Raw genomic sequence first — 18,921 nt, 5'->3', positions numbered from 1 at the left:
AACCAACCTTTGAAAAAGCAAAATTTAACTTAACGAAAAAACAAATTGGGAAAAAGAAAGTTTTCAATGGCCTTAATTGGGGGGGCCGAAAAAAAACAAAACAACCTAAATTGCCCAAAAAAGTAAAAATCCAACCTTGGTCCGGGGCCGGAACCAATGGTAAAAACAATGAAAAAAACGGAAAGGAAAAAAGGGTGGAAAAGGGGGGGGAATTGCCCGGCAATGAAGAAAAAACCTCAACAAAATAAGAAAACCCAAAAGAAAGTAACCGGTAAAAAAGAAAAGCAACGAACCCAACCCGGTCCCCAAAAGAAAGGAATTTTAAGGGCCTTGCAAAAAAAACAAAAAAATAAAAAAGAAAAAAAATAATTCCGAAAAATCAAGAAAAAAAAGGAATTGCAATAAAGGGAAAAAGGAAAACCCCCGGCAAACCCTAAAGAATTAAAAAAGGTCCGGGTCCCTTTAAAAAACCCCAAAACTGAAAACCCAAAAAAAAACCAAAGCCCCGCCAACAACCAAACCGTAACGAACCCCAACCCAAAAAAAAGGTAAAACCCAACGAAAACCAAAACCCTCAACCAAAACAAAAGCCAAGCCAAAAAAAAACCCCCTTGGGAAACCCTGCCAAAAGAAAGGCCGAAAACTTCCCCAAAGGCCTCAAAAACCCCCAACGAACCCCTCAAGTTTTTGGCCCTAAAACCGCCCAAAACCCAAGAAAAAAACCGGCAAAAAAAAAAAATTTGCCTTTCCTTAAGGTTGGGAAAACGGTCAAAATGGAAAATGAAAAGCCGGCAAAAAAAAATGGGAAAATAAGGGTAAAAAAAAAAAAGCCTTCCTGGGGGAACTTTGAACAACAAGGGAAAAGGAAATTAACAAGAAGTAAAGGGCCGGAAGAAAAGCCTAATAACTAAAAAAAGTAAGTTCAAAAAAAATGCCCAAAACAACCAAGGAAAAAGAATAAAAAAAACAAGCAAGGTGGGGCAACCCAAGTAAAGGAAAAAAAAAGTTCAAAAAGCCGGAAAAAAAAACTCAAAACAATCAAGCCAATTTTTAAAAAACCCTAAAAGGGGCCAAAAAAAAAAAAACGAAAAAGGGGAAAAGAAACAAAAAAAAAAAAAAACTCCAACCCGGAACCGAAAAATAACAAGAAATCCCCCTGGTTCCCCAAAATTTTGAACCAAATCCCCTTAACCGGGCCAACCCGCAACCAACCAACCGGTAACGTCAAAGAAACAAACAACCGGGCAAAACCTTTTTTGGTGGCCTCCCGGCAAAAGTTGGCAAGAAAGTAAAACGTGAAACCGGGGAAAAAAAAATTGGGTTGGTCCTTTTCCAAGTAAGGTAAAAAATGAAAGAAAAAAAATTTAAAATTCCTCAACAAAACCCAACCCAAAACAAAAAAAAACTGAAAAGAAGCAACAAGCCCAAGCAAGGGTAATTGGTTTTCCAACCGAAGAAAAGGAAAAACTTGAACGAACAACAACAACCCCGGAAAACCAAAAAAAAAATGAAACCGAAAAGTTCCGGGGCAAGAACAAACCGCCGGAAGGAAAAAAAGGCAAGAAAAAAACCCAAACAAGGCCAAATTAAAAACAAGAAACAAACTTAATGAAAAGGAATTCCTTTCAAGAAAAACAAAACCTTGCCCAACCCGGAAATCAAAAAAAAAGGAAAACCTTAAAAGAACCAAGCAACAAGAAAAAAGGGAACGGGAAAAACCTAAGCCTAAGGAAAACCGGTTCCAAAAACCAAAAACAAGAAAACCAAGTTTAAAAAGGGGGGGGAACCGGGGCCGGTGCCAAAAGAAAATCAAAAACAATTCAAAAAGGAAGAAAGGGAAGAACCGCAAGTTGCCTTCCCGGGGAAGAAAAAACCTCCGAAGAAGGAAGTAACAACCCCCCGCAACAACCCGCCCCGGGAAAACCAACAAGGAAAGCAAGGGGGCCAACAATAACCGAACCTTTAAGAACAAAGAAAAACAAGCAAAACCGGCCCAAAAAAATTGCCGCCGGTTCAAGCAAGGGGGCCGCAACCGGAAGGCAACCTAATTTAAGCCCCGGGGGGCAAAAAGAAAAAAATTCAAGAAAACCTGGGAAGGGCAACCGAAAACCCCGAAGGCCCCAATAAAACTAACAAAACGGGCAACTTGCCGGGCAACGGGGAAAACAACAAAAGGCCGGAACCCCTTAAGCCGAACCGTAAAACAAAAGGAACCCCCGCAAGAATCCCCCGAAAGAAAAAGGGCAAAAACCAAAAAAAACCCGCAAAACAAGGCCGGGGGAAGAAAAAGTGGCAAAAACGGAACCAAAAAAAATGCCTTGAAAAAGTTTTTTTTTTTTTTTTAAAGTCATATTTTCAAACTGTTGCATCATCTCCTCTGTATAATCTATAAATCTCTGAGCATCTGTGTCATTATAATCACAGTAACAATCGACACAATCCTCCTGTCTTCATTTAGCACGCTAGGTTACAAAAATCTTGAGTGCATCACCAACAGAAATGACAGATTCCAATTTGCCTGGCATGAGACAGTGGGTATAATGGGGCCCTGATAGACTGTAAAACTATTCAAGCTCATTAGTCCAACATGTGTGGCATTATACATCTTATAATTACAAAATGGGTATAGGACTGTTACAAAAGAAAATACCTGAAAGGTGATTTTACACATTCACATTTTTTATCAGATTAGATGCCACATACTAAATTGTTATAGCCACTACCAGTTTTATTAATGTACCAGTTTTGGCTTTTAATCAAAAGTTTTGATGGTGAGGTTAATTTTGCACACTGCACTCCCCTCCAGAAGTGAGCAGCAAGTCAGCATGGATCACATGAACATCAATTGAGGATGCAGAGAGTTACAAGGACTTGTGTGGTTCCAGGCACCTTTATTGTTCCATTGGTGATAAACAGTACACTGATGACAACAATGGAAATCTGTTACCCTACAAAGTAGTTAATGCACTTATGACTGGTGGAGAATAGTTCAAATAAAGACAGCATACTCTCTTTTGGAAATCATGTTAGAAAACTGGACATGATAGCCAAGGGGTGGATGTGACTAAGAATCCAAGAGACACTGCACACTCAAAATGAATCACCAAAGTAGTCATACATCAAAGCATTCTTATATTTTACACCAAATGATGATTTAATAAATTAACCCTGTGACATCTTAAACAAGACTTGAAACTAGCGATAGAGCTTGTAAGTCTCCTTCCTCCTCCTCATCCCCAACCGGTCACAGCAGATGGATGCCCCTCCATGAGACTGGTTCTTCCCTTTAGCAGGGAGTTTTTCCTTCACACAGGAGGTTGTCTGATTGTTGGGGGTTTCCCTGTATTATTGTAGGGTCTTTACCTTACAATATTAAGTGAATTGAGTGTGACTGTTTTGGTGATTTGAGGCTATACATATAAAACTGAATTGAATAAACCCCTCAGAAATGTGTTCATTGAGGTCGAAGATAAAGTGAAAAGTAACATTTTTCCCTCACAGAATTCTGTACAAGGACTCTTCTTTTGGCAGTCAAAGGAGTTGCCTCTTTCTGAACATTAGAAAGAATGCCATTTTCAATCACTCACAATAATTTAACCTTTGTGTATGTCAGTGGTTGCAATATTTGGCCTGTTACACAATATTTGTAAGTCATTAGACAAATCTTTTCTTGATTGAAGCTGATTTGTATAATTGGCTACCATTATTCTTTTTTCCACAGGCTGAAGCAGAGGGTTTTTCCCACTTCCACTTGTACGTCTGTGCTGCTTTCCTCATTAAGTGGCGCAAAGAAATCCTGTCCATGGTTGACTTTCAGGTACATTTGTCTATGTCATCCAGTCACGGCAGAGAAACTAATATGACCCATTTAAGCCAGACTGGCGGACAAGGGCGGAGTCTTCTGAGTTAAAATTAATCAACTTTACTTTGTAAAAGTTTAAATCACATCATTTGTAGTTCTTCTTCAATTTTGATGCTGGTCTAACTTGTTTTTGATCAATCATAAGATAGCCACTTCCTGCATCATATCCTGCTTTTATGTGTATTTTACTCTTAATGGTAGCATAATTTATTACCAAATAAATCTGCTGCAATTGGTAAGACTTGAAACTAGTGACTAAGATGATGAACTAGAGCAGAGGTGTCGAACTCCAGGCCTCGAGGGCCGGTATCCTGCAGGTTTTAGATGTGTCCTTGATCCAACACAGCTGATTTAAATGGCTAAATGACCTCCTCAACATGTCTTGAAGTTCTCCAGAAGCCTGGTAATGAACTAATCATTTCATTCAGGTATGTTGACCCACGGTGATATCTAAAACCTGCAGGACACCGGCCCTCGAGGCCTGGATTTCGACACCCCTGAACTAGAGCAAGGGAGCAGTAGGTTTAAATACTGTAATTTGATTTCCTTTTCTTTCATCCTTCTAAACATCAACATGTCAGTGTAATCATTTATTTACGGAGCCCCGCAGGGGACATGGGAGGAAAAAAAATTAAGTTTGTTTTGCGAGTTTGTTTTGCGAGTTTATTTTGCGAGATCTCGCAAAGGTTTTAGCCGCATTCTTCGGAGGCCGCCAGCTCGAAGCCAACCGGGAGGTCGAGGCACAATGTGCCGGGAAAGCGGTGTTCCTCCCGGCTGTAGTAGGTCTCGACCTCCCGTTAGCTTCGAGATAGTGGGTGTCAGATCTCCAAAAACGTCGGAGCACTTTTGCAAATATGTGATGTCTTGTAAACCGAGCAGGTATCTGACGTTTACACAACTACATTCACGCCTCAAAATATCTTACTAGTGTATTTTGTGACCCAGAAAGAGTAATATTACAACTAAGTAGGTGCCGCCATTGTTGGAATTCAACTTTTGCGAGATCCCGAGTTTCTTTTGCAAGATCTCGCAAAACTTTTGCGAGATCCCAACTTTGTTTTGCGAGATCCCAAGTTTGTTTTGCGAGGTCTCGCAAAAGTTTTGTGAGATCCCGGGTTTGTTTGTTTGTTTGTTGTTTGTTTCGCAAAAGTCCGTCTTAATTTTTTTTTCTCCCATGTCCCCTGCGGGGCTCCGTATTTATTTGATCACCAGAAAATAAAAGTGTTGCTTGTAGTTTTGTAGTAGGTTTACCAACCAAGTATGCATGTACATCTGCTAAGTTTTATATGCTAACCCATATGTTACGTTTGACAATGAAAGGCTTTGTATCTCCAACTTTCAAAACACTGAGTGTCTTAAGGACTCTCTCTTGCTCTTTAGGGTCTCCTCATGCTACTGCAGAACCTTCCTACAATCCACTGGGGGAATGAAGAAGTCGGTCTCCTCCTGGCTGAAGCTTACAGGCTCAAATACATGTTTGCAGATGCTCCCAGCCACTACAAGAGATAAGCCCAATGCTTCCGCACCAGGGAAAATGCTGCATTTTGACTTTTAAAAATCAATTTAAACCTTGAGTGGGCAACTTCGGTGTCTGTGATGCACATCAGGTGCTGTCTCTGAGGTAACGTAAAAGAGACTGACGGGATGTTATGTCAGTGATATCAACTTTATCCTGTGAAAATGAAGTCCAGTGAATATTAAGTGGATTTGGGGCTTACATTGCACACAGCTCAGTGAATATGGGACTATTTTGCAGGCAGTGTTGCACTGCAACGGTGGACTGTGACAGTATAAAAAACAACTCGACTATGCCACTCTGGTTTACTTATACTGTTTTTGGTCATCTCTTATGTTCACTGTAAGCGTGAAAGAAGACACTGTAATATAGTGGGATGATGAATGTTTGTGAGATCATCCTTTTAGTGAGAAATGGTATCTAAAGATTATATTTTTTGCATTTTTTGTTTTACAAGGGACAATATTGGGTATAAAGCAGGCAACTGGAATACAAAGCTTAGTTTTACATTGTCTGGCTGGCAGTCCCCTTTCTTTGTTAAATAGATGCTTTTTGGTTTAACCAAAATCGCTCTGTACGATCAGCATCTTTAAAGCCGCGACTGATATTCTGGGTTGTAATTAGTAAGTATTACCTATGAGTAGCAAATAGAAGGTATTGTATTTCATTTTTTAGGTTGTGTTTGGGGTGTAAAGCAAAAAGACTGATTTGGTATCAATATCACTTTTAATTTCTAAATCACTGTGAAGAACGGAGGTATAGTTTGGAAATAACAACAACTGTAAAGTTAGAGTTTTATTTAAAAATCTAAACTTAGCACTGTTCAGATCTTTCCTGAACCTGAACTGTGCTAAATTAATTCAGTAGCTGCTTAAAATTGTAGTAAAGTTTATACAATTGTGATCCAGTTTTTGATGAAGATTGCAGATTGTCACACTGCATCAACACAGCTTGTCAGTTTTGGCCTGAGGGTGGAGGTTTTACCCGAAGTGTTTCAAGAGATACCTGTCAGTGTAAAATCTGTGCATAATTACAAGTGATGAAAAACATTCATTAACATCAGTTATACAGAATATTTACAATCAGTATGTTTTAATTGGAGGAAATGCCTGTGTTGGTATTGAAAGTCATTATGCTATCTGAATGCAGCTCCACATCCCTGACAATACCCTATAGAGCATTGGTAAAGTACACATACAGTGTAACGCTTTCCTGACATGCTCCATGAAACTTTATTTGTGCAACAGTGTTTTTCTTCTTTCTTTTTTCTTCTTTCTTTTTTTTTTTAAATATGATTGTGTGCGTTACAACTCATCTACCTTCATTGCCAGTGATAATAATAGTGCAACATATGTTTGAAAGGTATGACAACACTCTTATACTTTGTGCATCTAATAGAAAGAAAATCAATCTAAGTTGGGTCATCTGCTTCACTCTTTAACCTGATTCATTCTGGACCAAAGTCTCTGTTGGAAAGTTGTGACACCCAGCTGATGGATGCCACCGTCATCACCATAGATCACAGCAGACTGAATGGAGCAACATTGTTCACGAGTCTTAATCCATTTCAACTATAACTGGAGTTCTGAGCTACTTAATGGCATTTTATTCAGTGAAGTGCTACTGAAGACATGATGGTGAAATAGATTCTCCTTTATTTATGAAGGAACACCAGTCTTGTCCACTATTTATCAGTCATCAGATTTCCATAATCAATCTTCATCTACCACCTTGAATGTTTTTTGGAGTTTTACAGTATGCGTGTAGCCTTAAAGTCACTTTCATTCATTCAGGTGAGCCGCATGATTGTCATTACTGTGACTCCATTCTGGGGTTTTTTGTGTTTGTTTGTTTGTTTGTTTGTTTGTTTGTTTTAATTTAAAGGTCATTCTGTTAAAAAAATGTGATGTTATTAACTAAAGACTAACAAAATGTTTTTTTTCCATGCAGCTACAACAACAAATCCAATCTTTATTGGAACAGTACAGCCTGTTTTACAGAGTGCTTCACTAGTCAATGCTGGCTTCAGCCTTAAATGAAGACTTCTCAGTCTCAGCTGTATATTCACCTTTTCTGATGATATTAAACAAACAACATGTGTGTACATGGATTGGGTTGATATATTATTTTATAGCACCATTTAAAGCACGCAATTCCAACGTGCTTCACATTTATGATGAAATCTATGTGAGGAAAAATTATACAAGCACATATAGTGATGTGAAAAAGTATTTGCTGTCTTCCTGGTTTGTTTGTTTTTTTTGGGGGGGGGGGGGGCATTCAAAGTGGTTTTTGCTACAGTAGGTCATTCACCCAATCACACACACATTCATATAAACTTAACAAAAAAATTGTATATGAATGTAGTAAAAACCACTTTGACATAAAAATATTACATCATTTCATAAGAAGAACGTCATCCCAGCCATCATCAACTCAACTGTAATTGATGGAACCATGAATTCTGCTCTCTACCCGAAAGAATGAATTTCTCACCGTCTGTTCATGCCCTGAAGCTCAAGCACACTTAATAATTCAGACAAAAATTCAAAATGCACCAGCAAGTTCACCTGTGAATGACTAAAAAAAGTTTTTTGAGTGGCCTAATCAAAGTCCAGACTTAAACCTGATTGAGATGCTTTGGTGTGACTTTAAACAGGCGGCTTCTGCTCAAAAACCTTTGTGTGTGGCTGAATTGAAATGCTTATGCAAAGAAGAGTGGGACAAAATTCTTCCACAGCGATGTGAGCCACTGTTCTTGATTGTCGCTATTCCTGCCAGGGGTCGCATGTAATTACTATTTTAAATTAAGTTTGGATAGCTTTGTTCCCTTAATAAATGAAATCATCATTTAAAAACTGCATTTTATACTTACTTGGGTTGTTTCTCTAGTTTTAAAATTTTTCTTGAGTATTTCTGTGTGACAATAATTTATTTCAGCCATTCATTTTCTTCTTTTTTTCCAAGTCAGGAAAGGGGGAAGGGTCACCAGGCAAAAGGTGGAGTAATCCTCCACGAGTCGCCAGTATATCACAGGACTAAAACACACAAACAGTCAGTCATTGCATTTGTACAGCGCTTTTCGAGACCCTCAAAGCGCTTTACAATTCCACTATTCATTCACTCTCACATTCACACACTGGTGCAGGCAAGCTACAGTTGTAGCCACAGCTGCCCTGGGGCAGACTGACAGAAGCGAGGCTGCCATATCGCACCATCGGCCCCTCTGGCCAACACCAGTAGGCGGTAGGTGAAGTGTCTTGCCCAAGGACACAACGACAAGGACAGACAGAGCTGGGGATATCTCCACCAGCAACATTAAAGTGATATATATACAAAAGAATCAATTTTATGATCCAATAAGAATAACTAAATAATCAGTAATTTACTTTAAGTACTCTAATTATAAACGCCTAAAAATATTTACAACTTTTTCTTACGTTACCAGTTTCCTACATTATAATCTATTCTTTCTGATGAAATATGATTTCTTTGGGCTTTCCCTGCTTTGTTCTAATTCCCATCTGTAACATGGTCGATATGAATCTGGAAACACCCTTGTTGAAAGGGGCAGAGAACATTTTTGATTTTATGTCTTTTTAATAGTTAATTAGGGGTCAGCAACTGCTGGCATTAATTTAAAAAAAATTAGTAAATTGTTTTGGTTTGAAAGTCCTTTTAATTGTAACTAGCAAGACTGTAAATGGGCTGGATAAGAGAGAGGAGAAGCATCATACCTACAGTCACTGCGCATACCTGAGAACTCAAACTCCAAAGTGGGTAAGTGACGTGCCGGAAGTGACCCGGACCCAGTGCTAAGAAAACTTGGCTTTCAGTTTAGCAGTCATGCCAGTGTGGTTTGTGTTAAAGAATCCCATTAATAATGCAACGCACTGTCTGAATCTATTCACTCGTCAATACAGCCGCTGCACTGCTCCTGTCTGAGTGCCAAGGTAAGCTAGTTAACAAGCGCAAGTGTGCATTTCTGACGTGTTGGCGAGGCTAGCAGCGAGCTAACCTTAGCAAACACAAAGCTAGCCCGTGGTCGCAGCTGTGTTGTTGTAAGGTTTACCGTTGTAGAGGCTCAGACTTATCACTAAACTGATACCTATCGTCTCAGTCTGTGTTGTCCAAATAGAATAGAAGAATAAAACTTAGCGACCAGTAATTCAGAATGTCAACAAAAAAGAGGAACAAGTTAAATAGAAGGCACGTTTCCCCTCATCCTACAGAGCTTGGCTAGCTGTTGACTGCAGGCGTGGTGCCATTTAGCTTACAACCAAAACACTTCTCAGTACCTTAGCCTTTTAGATCTTGTGTCTGAGTGAATTAAAGGCTAGCTGCTCAAACCTCTTGTGTCTCCATAAAAGCCAGGAGAAAGCTTGGTGAAGGAGGATGGATGGAGTCAGCTGGAGTACTACAAGGTCCCAGGAGTCATTTGGTCGCTCCAGCTCAGCCACAGACACTCTGTCAAGGCTTGCCACCTTTATCGCTAGGGCAGAGACAAAACAGCACACACGAACCCAGAGGCAGCGTCTGCCCCAGCAGCCCACCTATCTGTGTCAAGAATGTGGTAACGCCTTTCCTTATGCCACAGATCTGTTACAACACCAGGAGTCTGAACACACACTGCCCAAGCCTCACCGGTGTCCCTCGTGTGGCCAGGAGTTCTCCCTGAGGTCATCCTTACAGCTACACAAGTGCGAGTCCACATGCTGCGAGCTTTGTCATGGGATGTCGCTATTTGGTTCCCCCTGCTCTACGTGCGCAACTCACACTTCTGATCCTGGCAGCCCCCTGGACAAGCCACTTCACCGCCAGCCTCATCACATGGACCGCAGCCCATATGCGTGTGCCCCGTGTGGGAGAGGTTTCAGCCAGAAGCAGGCTCTGCTGCAGCACCAACAGGCCGGCTGCAATGAGCTGCCGTCCCTGTCCGATATAGCTGATGCCAGCAGACTCCCTGACGGCTCTTCACCTGTTTCTGAGGGGGATTCCACTCGCTCTGATTCTTCAGATACTCCAGGGCCCAGTGGCCGAGCTATCAACACGTGTCAACTCTGCTCAAGAGTCTTCCGCTCAGAAGCTGCACTGCAACGCCATGAACAGGCCAGCCATGCAGAGGAGCAAAGTGCCACCGATGGGGAGGTGAGGAAAGGAAGGAGTGCTAAGGTGGATGAAGAGGCAAGCAAGAGTTCAAAATCTCAAAAAAAGCTGCTGAGCTGTCGCTCCTGTGACATGGTTTTCAGGAGCACCTCTAAACTGTACATGCACAGAAAAGAAAAGCACAGTAGAGAGAAGAATGTCAGGAGGGAGCCGAGGCCAGTCGTCATCAAGCGGAGGAAAGCAGGCACGTATCCCTGTCAGGTCTGCGGAAAAGTCTTTGTCCACCATTTATCGCTTAGGGCACACTACAGACAGCATACAGCCTTGAGCTTGGTGGCTATCAAAAACAAAAGCAAGACTGTAGGATGTACCACCAAAGACTCATCCAAACTATCAGAAAACAGACCAAATAAAGCCAAAACCAGCCTCGCTGAGATTAAGACAGTCAGGGCTGGCCCAGGGAGACCCAGGAAAGTCATTCGACAGTTGACCAAGAAAGGTGTTTCAGGGAGATGCACAGAAGTGCCTGAAGCTCAGGAGGAGGTGGAGAGAGATTTCCCGTGCCCCTCCTGTGCAGAGGTTTTCTCTCTGCAGCAGCAGCTAAAGGAACACATGGAGCTCCACCAAACCTCCATGAAGAGGAGACAGTGCAGTGTGTGCACCACCGAGATGGACACGTGCAAATGGCCAGGCTCCAGGAGGCAGAGGCTGTACCACTGCGTGCCCTGCCAGCAGGGGTTCTCTGCACTTGACTCTTTCCTAGAACACTGTCAGGAGCACCTTCGAGTTAGGGTGGAGGAGGACAGCTTGACAGAGGGCTACACGCATCAAGCCGACAAAGCCTGACGTGTCAGTGTGAATGTCATCAGCAATCCGCCTTTTTGCCTTGAAGGGTTAGACAGAGGGGAGTGATGAAATCTCTGTGAAATTCTTGTTGAGTCACGAGTTCACTGATTGAGAATTCAGAATATATTGCTTTTGTACCCCAAACTCGGGCTTTGTTATCCAAACCATATCAACAGTTAAAAAGAATGTCTTATTAAGCTTTTATTTAGCCCTTTACCATGAATTTTATTTTCTCTTGCAAGACTCATTGAAAAGCACAGTGTGGATATCAGTTTGTCTAAGATCCATCACAGCAGCTTTTAAAGGGAGGTTTAATCAGTGTTTGTACATCTGAGAACAGGACATCTTCTCAGATGCGTCTTGCAGAGCAACCATGCATTAACAAGTTGCATTGTAGTGAAATACAACAAAGAAGAATTACACAGAATATGTGTTTGTTGTTTAGCAGCAGCAGCCTTTAAGATGAGCCTCAGCTTTATTACAGCAAGACTGATGATATGAAATTGAACATAAAGCTAATATTTTCACTGTGAAGGACTGTTGTCTGCAAATTTTCACTCTATAATGCATTGAAAACTGTAGAAGCCAGAACAGTTTGATTTTGATTCGTTTGATCCATTCAAAGTATCCAAACCTTTAAACCCAGGAGTCCCTCTTTCAGACCAGTTGTTGTCTGTGTATCCACTTTTATACCACAGAGTGGTATAAAAACTTCCACAAATTGTCTGCTTTTCCTTTTATTTTTTCTTTTAATTAAGAATGGTAGCTTATGATCCTGGAAGATGGTCTCACCACTTGGCAGCAACTGGGCTGGTTTAATTCCAGCCAGATACACAAAGCCCCTTTGGGGTTGTATTAGGGAGGCCATAAAAAGAGCATAAAACTCTGCCAGTCAAACTTGTGGAGTCACCCACTGTGGCGATCCCTTTTGAGAAGGGAGCAGCTGAAAATGGCTGTTAATAATAACATCAGTTGTGTAAAGGTTCCTGGACCTTGGATAAACTTCCCAGCTCTTAGAGTTTGAACTGTTCATTTCTAATCAACCCCATTTTCCAAAAACAGGTTGGGATTTGCTCGCATGCTCAAAGTGGAGCTAAGCTCATCTTTGCCTCAGGGTTTTGTTTTTTGTTCTTTTGAGAAATGAGGCCATCTGCTCAACTGTGGTACATTCTGGCCAGAACACTGCCTGACAAATTGTTTGCCACTTGTCTAGTTTTTGTTATGTTTTCTGCTGTATTTTCTTACAAATTTGGCAATAATTATTCATCAATTGTGGTGTGTGAACTTGTCGTGTTGTCAGTCTTGTGTCCCGAACGTGAGTATTAGCAGCACTACTTAGAGCACTGGGTGGAGGTTCATTTCTTTGCTCGAGAGATAAAATGCAGCCCCAGGGTCTGAATGAGATTGTAGTGTGTAACACTGTTTGTTTACATGCTGTTTCCTAATATTTTATCATGGAAGAGAGATCGCAGTAATCTATACAGTGAGCAAACTTGGCTTTCATGGATAACTCTACCCGAAACAATGCCTTTCATAATGCCCCTGCTTTTTAGCTTGCATGAGCTCTGGTCGTATTTCCTAACTATGCAAACAGATGGACTGACGGCAGCCCTTCAGTGTGTCTACGATGCTCAATAAGTGCGCTTTGGTGAATAAACTTAAATCAACATGATTTTTTTTTTCTAAAGTATTTTCAACTACTGTTTTCAAAATGCGACTGTGAACATGTAGAAGATACGTTTCTAGGTTTTGAAGTTTCTACTTTTCTGAGGTCTTTTGTAAGTTGGTGTGTATGGCTCTTTGCAGATGACATAAATAAAATTTAACAGTTGTCAGATGTTTTCTTTGCATCATTTCTGCTGTTCTAATTCTGTGAATTTTCAAACTGACTGCATGCCACAGCCATGCAGCAGACTGATAGTAATTAATGGATGACAGTTGAAATTAGCAAGGGCAAATTGCAAAAATTATACCATAATTTGATTTTATTCAAAGTGGTTTAAAGTTATTTCATTTCTACTCAAATATATACATTTATTTTTGATGATTTTAGCTAGTTTCTAGGTTCAGATAATATAAATCATTATTAAAATTGCAGGTCGCAGCTAAAAGCTCTTCTATTTGTATTCTGAACATAGTCAACAGTATAACAACTAATGGCCATGAAGCTTACACATTACTCTTAAAGCAGGAACAGTAAAACAATGTTATAAAATGCAATAATGTACATTAGATTCATTATTAAAACAATAGTTACACTAATATGATTTTCCTCAAATTATTAAATGTATTTGTCAACAAATAATGGTTGTCATTGGGCCCACTTGGTCTTATAGCAAAACACCCCCCAAAAAACTGAACATACACTGGATTTTCCTCACCCAACCATAAATGGGGTTTACAAAGAATGGTCTAAAAAAGAGAAAACACCCAGTAAGTGAACAAAATTTCTCTGGGTGAAAATGCTTTGGCATAGTGCTTCGTCAGGCCAGACAGTAACAATAATTCAAATTACCACTGGTTACAACCAAGGTATGCAGAACAGCATCTCTGAATGCACAACACGGACAATGAAGCAGATGTGCTGCAGCACCATCAGAACTGAACGGGTGGCACTTCTGTGAGCTAAGAACAGGAAACTGACACTATGAATCAACCAGGCTCACTAAAAGTGGACATTACTGGGTTAGAAAAATGTTACCTGGTTTGATGAGTTTTGATCCCAGGCTGCAACATTTGGATGGCAGGGTCAGAATTTTGCCTAAACATCAAAGTATGAATCTATCCTGCCTTTTATCAACAGGAAAGGCTGTTTCTGGTGGTGATGTGAGGGATATACTGTGATAATTGCATTTAAATAAATGATTTGAATATTTCTTCCACTACTACCGGTATATGCATTCAAAGCTGGCCGGCTCTCCCTCCTCCTGTCCTCATGGCGGCGCTGTGAGGAAAACGCAGAAGGTCCACTATGAGAGTTCACCAATGAAGTTCCGGTTGTCGGCGCACGCTTTCCTTCCGCGGTTTCGTGAAACGAAAAGATTGCGAACGAGTGCTTCGGCGTCCAGAAAATACAGCTAAAATGAGTAAAGCACACCCACCCGAGCTGAAGAAGTAAGTCAATGATCTTTGATAAATAAACGCGCACTGGTTATTTTGTACCTGCTTCTTGTTTCCTGTATAGCAGATCTGGTACATTGTTTGTAATAGCCACAAGCTAACATTAGCTAACATGCCTGTGAAGAAACTGTGACCATGTAACCGATGCTGATGGGTTTCTTTTCCAGGTTCATGGACAAGAAGCTTTCATGTGAGTATGACTCCAAGCACAGATTCAAATGCAGCCGGAATGTTAAAAGTGAATCTGTTCCTGTCTTTCGTTGTTTTTGAGCAACAGCATGAAATATCAAAGTGATGTTATTGAATAATTTCAGTAATTACGTTTTCATCTGGTACACTTCACAAAGCCGCCTTCGATGACCTCTGCTCCCTGTTTGTTCAGGATCTCATAACAAAGAGCAGACATGTAGTGCAGGCAATACACATGGGGGGGGGGGGGATTTATTTTAATACGCGCAGCGTGTTGTGTTGCTGGGAAGTACTGCTAGAAATGCGATGGTTAGGACAAATGTTGATATATTGTATAACTTGCACAGACCTTATAACCCCTACTGTCTTTCATTGACACTATACTATAATTGTGAGATGTCTTTATGGTCTTAAAAGTTGGAAAATAAGCTTGTTGTAACCCTCGGAATAATAAGTTCATTCCTCACACTGGGTAAGTCAAGTACCTTTCATAGATGTGGACTCAAAAGTTAGGTTATGTGATAGCATAAATATGGATGTCTTATTTTGCTGTATGTAAATATTCGTGGTAGTATGTGGACAATCTAAACTTTGAGTTTAAAGATGGATCAGTCTCAGAAATAAATGAACTGAGCAGTTTGTAAAATTCCTCATAGTGATTTATTTTTTTCTCCTTTCAGTGAAGCTGAATGGAGGCAGACATGTGCAAGGCATCCTGCGGGGGTTCGACCCTTTTATGAACCTGGTGGTGGATGACTGTCTGGAGATGGGCCCCGGAGGACAGCAGAACACAATTGGCATGGTGGTCAGTACCTTTGTCTTTCTTAATTTTCTGTATTGTCACCAAAGGCCATTAACCCATTCCTTCTGTTCATTCTTTAGTTTGTGCATCCAACCAAAGAAAAGTTGTGCGCTTAAGATAAGCACAGCATTGTTATCTTCAAGCAGTCTGCTCTCCTCTTAACTACAGCTTGCTTATTTACGAGAGAGTTCTGGTTATAATGGTGTCAGACTTCATATTTGCCACGGTCTGAACATGCTGCAAAGCACTCACATTAAGACCCCGATCTTTCTTGATAGCTTTAGCTGTAGTATATTAACAGGATTGCCAATATTCATTTGCACGTGAACCCTTTGCATTTTGGCACACTCTGTTTCAGCAGCAGTACAAATTGAAATCTGCATGATATCATCACAAAATAAATATTTTGTACCTGATTAAAGCCCTGTTTTTCCATCATGTTAGTCATTTCCATCCACCGTTTGCTCTTCCTGTCATATGGAGTGCAAAGAGACTTGGTGGAGTCATTTGTATACATTTTGGTTGCATATCATGTGCTACTAGTATTTCGTCCTTTGTAACCTGGTTGTACTTGACGGTTTGGTTTTAGCTCAGCTGGTGGAACAAGTTTTAGGCCCTTATTTCACAGACATTTAGCATGTCCCCGATAACATTAACCATGACCTGAACAACGTCAGATTGTTATGCTTGTTTTATTCTTGAGTGGGAGTAGCATGAACGCAGTTCCTGGGCAATCACAGACTGCCTGCAGAGAGTGTTTGTTGTTGATGGAGTATCACAAATATGTATTACAACCTGTGCATGGGCCACACTTGCATGTGCTGTCGTTGTTCCATCAGCCAGCCTTGGAGAAGTATAAAGTTCTCAATACAACGAGTTGATCAAATCAAATCACTTTTATTGTCACATCACATGTGCAGGTACATTGGTACAGTACATGTGAGTGAAATTCTTGTGTGCGAGCTTCACAAGCAACAGAGTTGTGCAAAATACAATAATGTAAACAAGCAAAATACAAGAATGGCTACATCTGAAACTAATAAATATATGTACAATATATAATAGTATATGCATTTCTGGATGTGTATACTAAATATTTTTCTACGTGTGTGTGTGTATACACATATTTTACAAATTAAATAGAGTAAACAATAAGTAAAATATATAAAAATATACAGAGTTGAGACATGTGCAAAACAGTGGCATTAATGTACAGTATGGAGTGCATAATGTTGAAGTTCTAGTAGTGAAGGTGAGGTGTCTATGACGTGTTCAGCAGTCTGATGGCCTGGTGGAAGAAGCTGTCTCTCAGTCTGCTGGTACGGGACCGGATGCTGCAGAACCTCCTTCCTGATGGAAGTAGTCTGAACAGTTTATGGCTGGGGGGACTGGAGTCCTTGATGATCCTCCCCGCTTTCCTCAGGCACCGCTTCCTGTAGATGTCTTGGAGGGAGTGAAGTGAAGTGAACAGTGTGTTCAAAAACAACGAAAAGTGTCCACTGCAGTCACTGTCTGTACTTTTCTTTTCATGTTTGTGTCATACCCTTTCCTGCCGAACTCCACAATCGTGCCCTCCCCGTTTCTGGCCCACTTGTCAACCTGTGAGCATTTGAACAACACATATGTCTTCCACATCCAGTGACATGCTGTTGGGACTGTTTGGTGAACTGCACGATAGCACACTTGTGGAATTGTGTTCACATACCATACATTATTAGTTATACCTGCATCTGCTGCTGTTTGCTCCAGGAAATCATTTTCATTCATTTCAAAACCATCCCAACTCGGTTTGAAGCAGGAATTATACCGTCAGCAAGTCCGCTAGGGTATACTCAGGTCCCACTGATATAAATTTCATCATGAGATGGTTAGGGCAGTTTGTGCCTGCCTGCTTTTTGTGACTGTGTGGACTCTGTGTCTGTGTCTGTGGATGATTTACTTTACACTAAGTACACATTCTCCCCAGGCAATGAACTACAAACAACACGAATGAGTGCTCAGCTGTTCAGTATAATTTAGGCTTTAAAATGTCAAGAAAAGCTGTTTGCTTTACCTTCTATGAATAAGATACTAAATTCTGTTTAGATTTGGAAAGCTCAGTGCTTTATTTAAAACCTTTAGGACATTTGTCATGATGGTAGTGTGTTTACTCTGTGTGGTGTTGTTTCTCACAGGTCATCAGGGGAAACAGCATCATCATGCTGGAGGCCTTGGAGAGAGTATGAGAGCGGAGGAGGCACCTGAAGAAAATGATCCCTACATTTTGTTTTTTTTGTTTTGTTTTTTTGTTGGGGTTTTTTTTTTGTTTGTTTGTTTGTTTTTTACATTATTGTCCCTTTCTGGCTCCTCAGTAAGGAGACAAAGCATTTGAATTGTGAGATGATAGATACAGTCTTTTTGTTTGGATTTTTGAAATGTGTGATCTTGTGAATAAATCAGTTTTCTTTGTAATTGGTTTTCTGCATTCAGTTTATATCACATTACCACAATACAACAAGTTATTGTTCTGTTACTGTCAACATGTTACTATAGCAACAGGCAGAGGAAGCTGCACACTAAATATGATGATAAGAGTCCAGCTGGACCGATATAAAATACTGTGCAACACCCTTATTTCTTCATATTCTCCCCACTAAGAGACAGATTTTCTTAGAAATTTTAAGTGATTCTCTGGGCCTTCGGAAGCTAAAAGTTTTTCTTTGGAGATTGGCTGCTGCTGAGCTCATTTATACCTGCCTATTTTCAAAAGAAGGAGAAAACCAAATACATGTTGAATTTAGGTATGCACTTAGCCACTGCCTTTTACAAAAAAGTAATTTATTCCTGCTGCTTCAGAATCTACAAAGATAGCAGCCTGACAGATGTAAAAGAGTGGGGGGGGGGGGGTCACCAATGATGTGATGCCCAAAGAGCTGTTAACTGAATATTTGAGCCAAGATTGTGTCAAGTGTGTGCTTAAAAATTTTTGGGAAAAACAAACAAGTGAAGGATTAAAGGAGTGGCAGGCCTAAAGCGCTACAGCAGCCAAACAGTATCTGAATGTCATGTCCTTAAGAAATAAAAGAAGAATCCAGCAGAGATCTGGCACAGGTCCTTTACTGACCCATCTACTGTTCACCAAAGACTCGTCAGAAATGGTCTGAGTGGAAGAGTGGCTGTCAACAAGTCATCCTTAAGGAAGACAAACAGGCAGAAAAGGCTGAGGTATGCGTGTTCACATAATTTCCTTAGGGATTATTAAAGGATTCTGATTTGACATTAGAAGTGGCTTGAAAATCAGTGGCAACAGGCCATGTGAAGTGAGTGAAATTTGATCAGTCAGTCATGGTTTGGTGTCCCCAGAGCTCAGCCAACATTAGTGAAGCAGTGTGGGATCATGTTGACAGAGAATGGGACAAAAGTATGGGCTCAAAATGTGGTCATAAATATTTTGTACTTGTAAAAAAGATTTGTGTGTGGACTTAGAAAAGAAACCCCTGC

The 18,921-nt window shown here is 40.5% G+C and overlaps 2 protein-coding genes across 2 annotated transcripts; both read left to right on the top strand.

Moving 5' to 3' along the window:
- Window positions 1–9,035: 9,035 nt before the first annotated feature.
- si:ch211-148l7.4 (uncharacterized protein LOC563603 homolog) lies at window positions 9,036–14,176 on the top strand. Its single transcript, XM_005946540.3, has 2 exons — window positions 9,036–9,331; window positions 9,749–14,176. The coding sequence occupies exon 2, from the start codon at window positions 9,774–9,776 to the stop codon at window positions 11,328–11,330; it is 1,557 nt and encodes a 518-aa protein (XP_005946602.1). The 5' UTR covers window positions 9,036–9,331; window positions 9,749–9,773; the 3' UTR covers window positions 11,331–14,176.
- A 119-nt stretch (window positions 14,177–14,295) lies between these two features.
- Window positions 14,296–17,686, top strand: snrpg (small nuclear ribonucleoprotein polypeptide G). The gene is made up of 4 exons (XM_005946542.3): window positions 14,296–14,444; window positions 14,618–14,640; window positions 15,320–15,444; window positions 17,616–17,686. Exons 1-4 carry the CDS (start codon window positions 14,413–14,415, stop codon window positions 17,664–17,666), a joined length of 231 nt encoding a protein of 76 aa, XP_005946604.1. The 5' UTR covers window positions 14,296–14,412; the 3' UTR covers window positions 17,667–17,686.
- The last annotated feature ends 1,235 nt before the right edge of the window (window positions 17,687–18,921 follow it).

Source organism: Haplochromis burtoni, unplaced genomic scaffold (genome assembly GCF_018398535.1).
Source record: "Haplochromis burtoni strain Fernald_Lab_line unplaced genomic scaffold, NCSU_Asbu1 Contig_482, whole genome shotgun sequence".
In the NCBI taxonomy this organism is placed as follows: domain Eukaryota; kingdom Metazoa; phylum Chordata; class Actinopteri; order Cichliformes; family Cichlidae; genus Haplochromis; species Haplochromis burtoni.
The sequence above is the reverse complement of the archived record's forward strand: the minus strand, read 5'-3'. Positions and strand labels throughout refer to the sequence as shown.

Coding starts and splice junctions, on each gene's coding strand:
- si:ch211-148l7.4 (XM_005946540.3), top strand. CDS start 9,774: ATGGATGGAGTCAGCTGGAGTACTACAAGGTCCCAGGAGTCATTTGGT.
- snrpg (XM_005946542.3), top strand. CDS start 14,413: ATGAGTAAAGCACACCCACCCGAGCTGAAGAA. Junction 14,445..14,617: donor CACCCACCCGAGCTGAAGAA/GTAAGTCAATGA, acceptor TTTCTTTTCCAG/GTTCATGGACAAGAAGCTTT. Junction 15,445..17,615: donor AGAACACAATTGGCATGGTG/GTCAGTACCTTT, acceptor TGTTTCTCACAG/GTCATCAGGGGAAACAGCAT.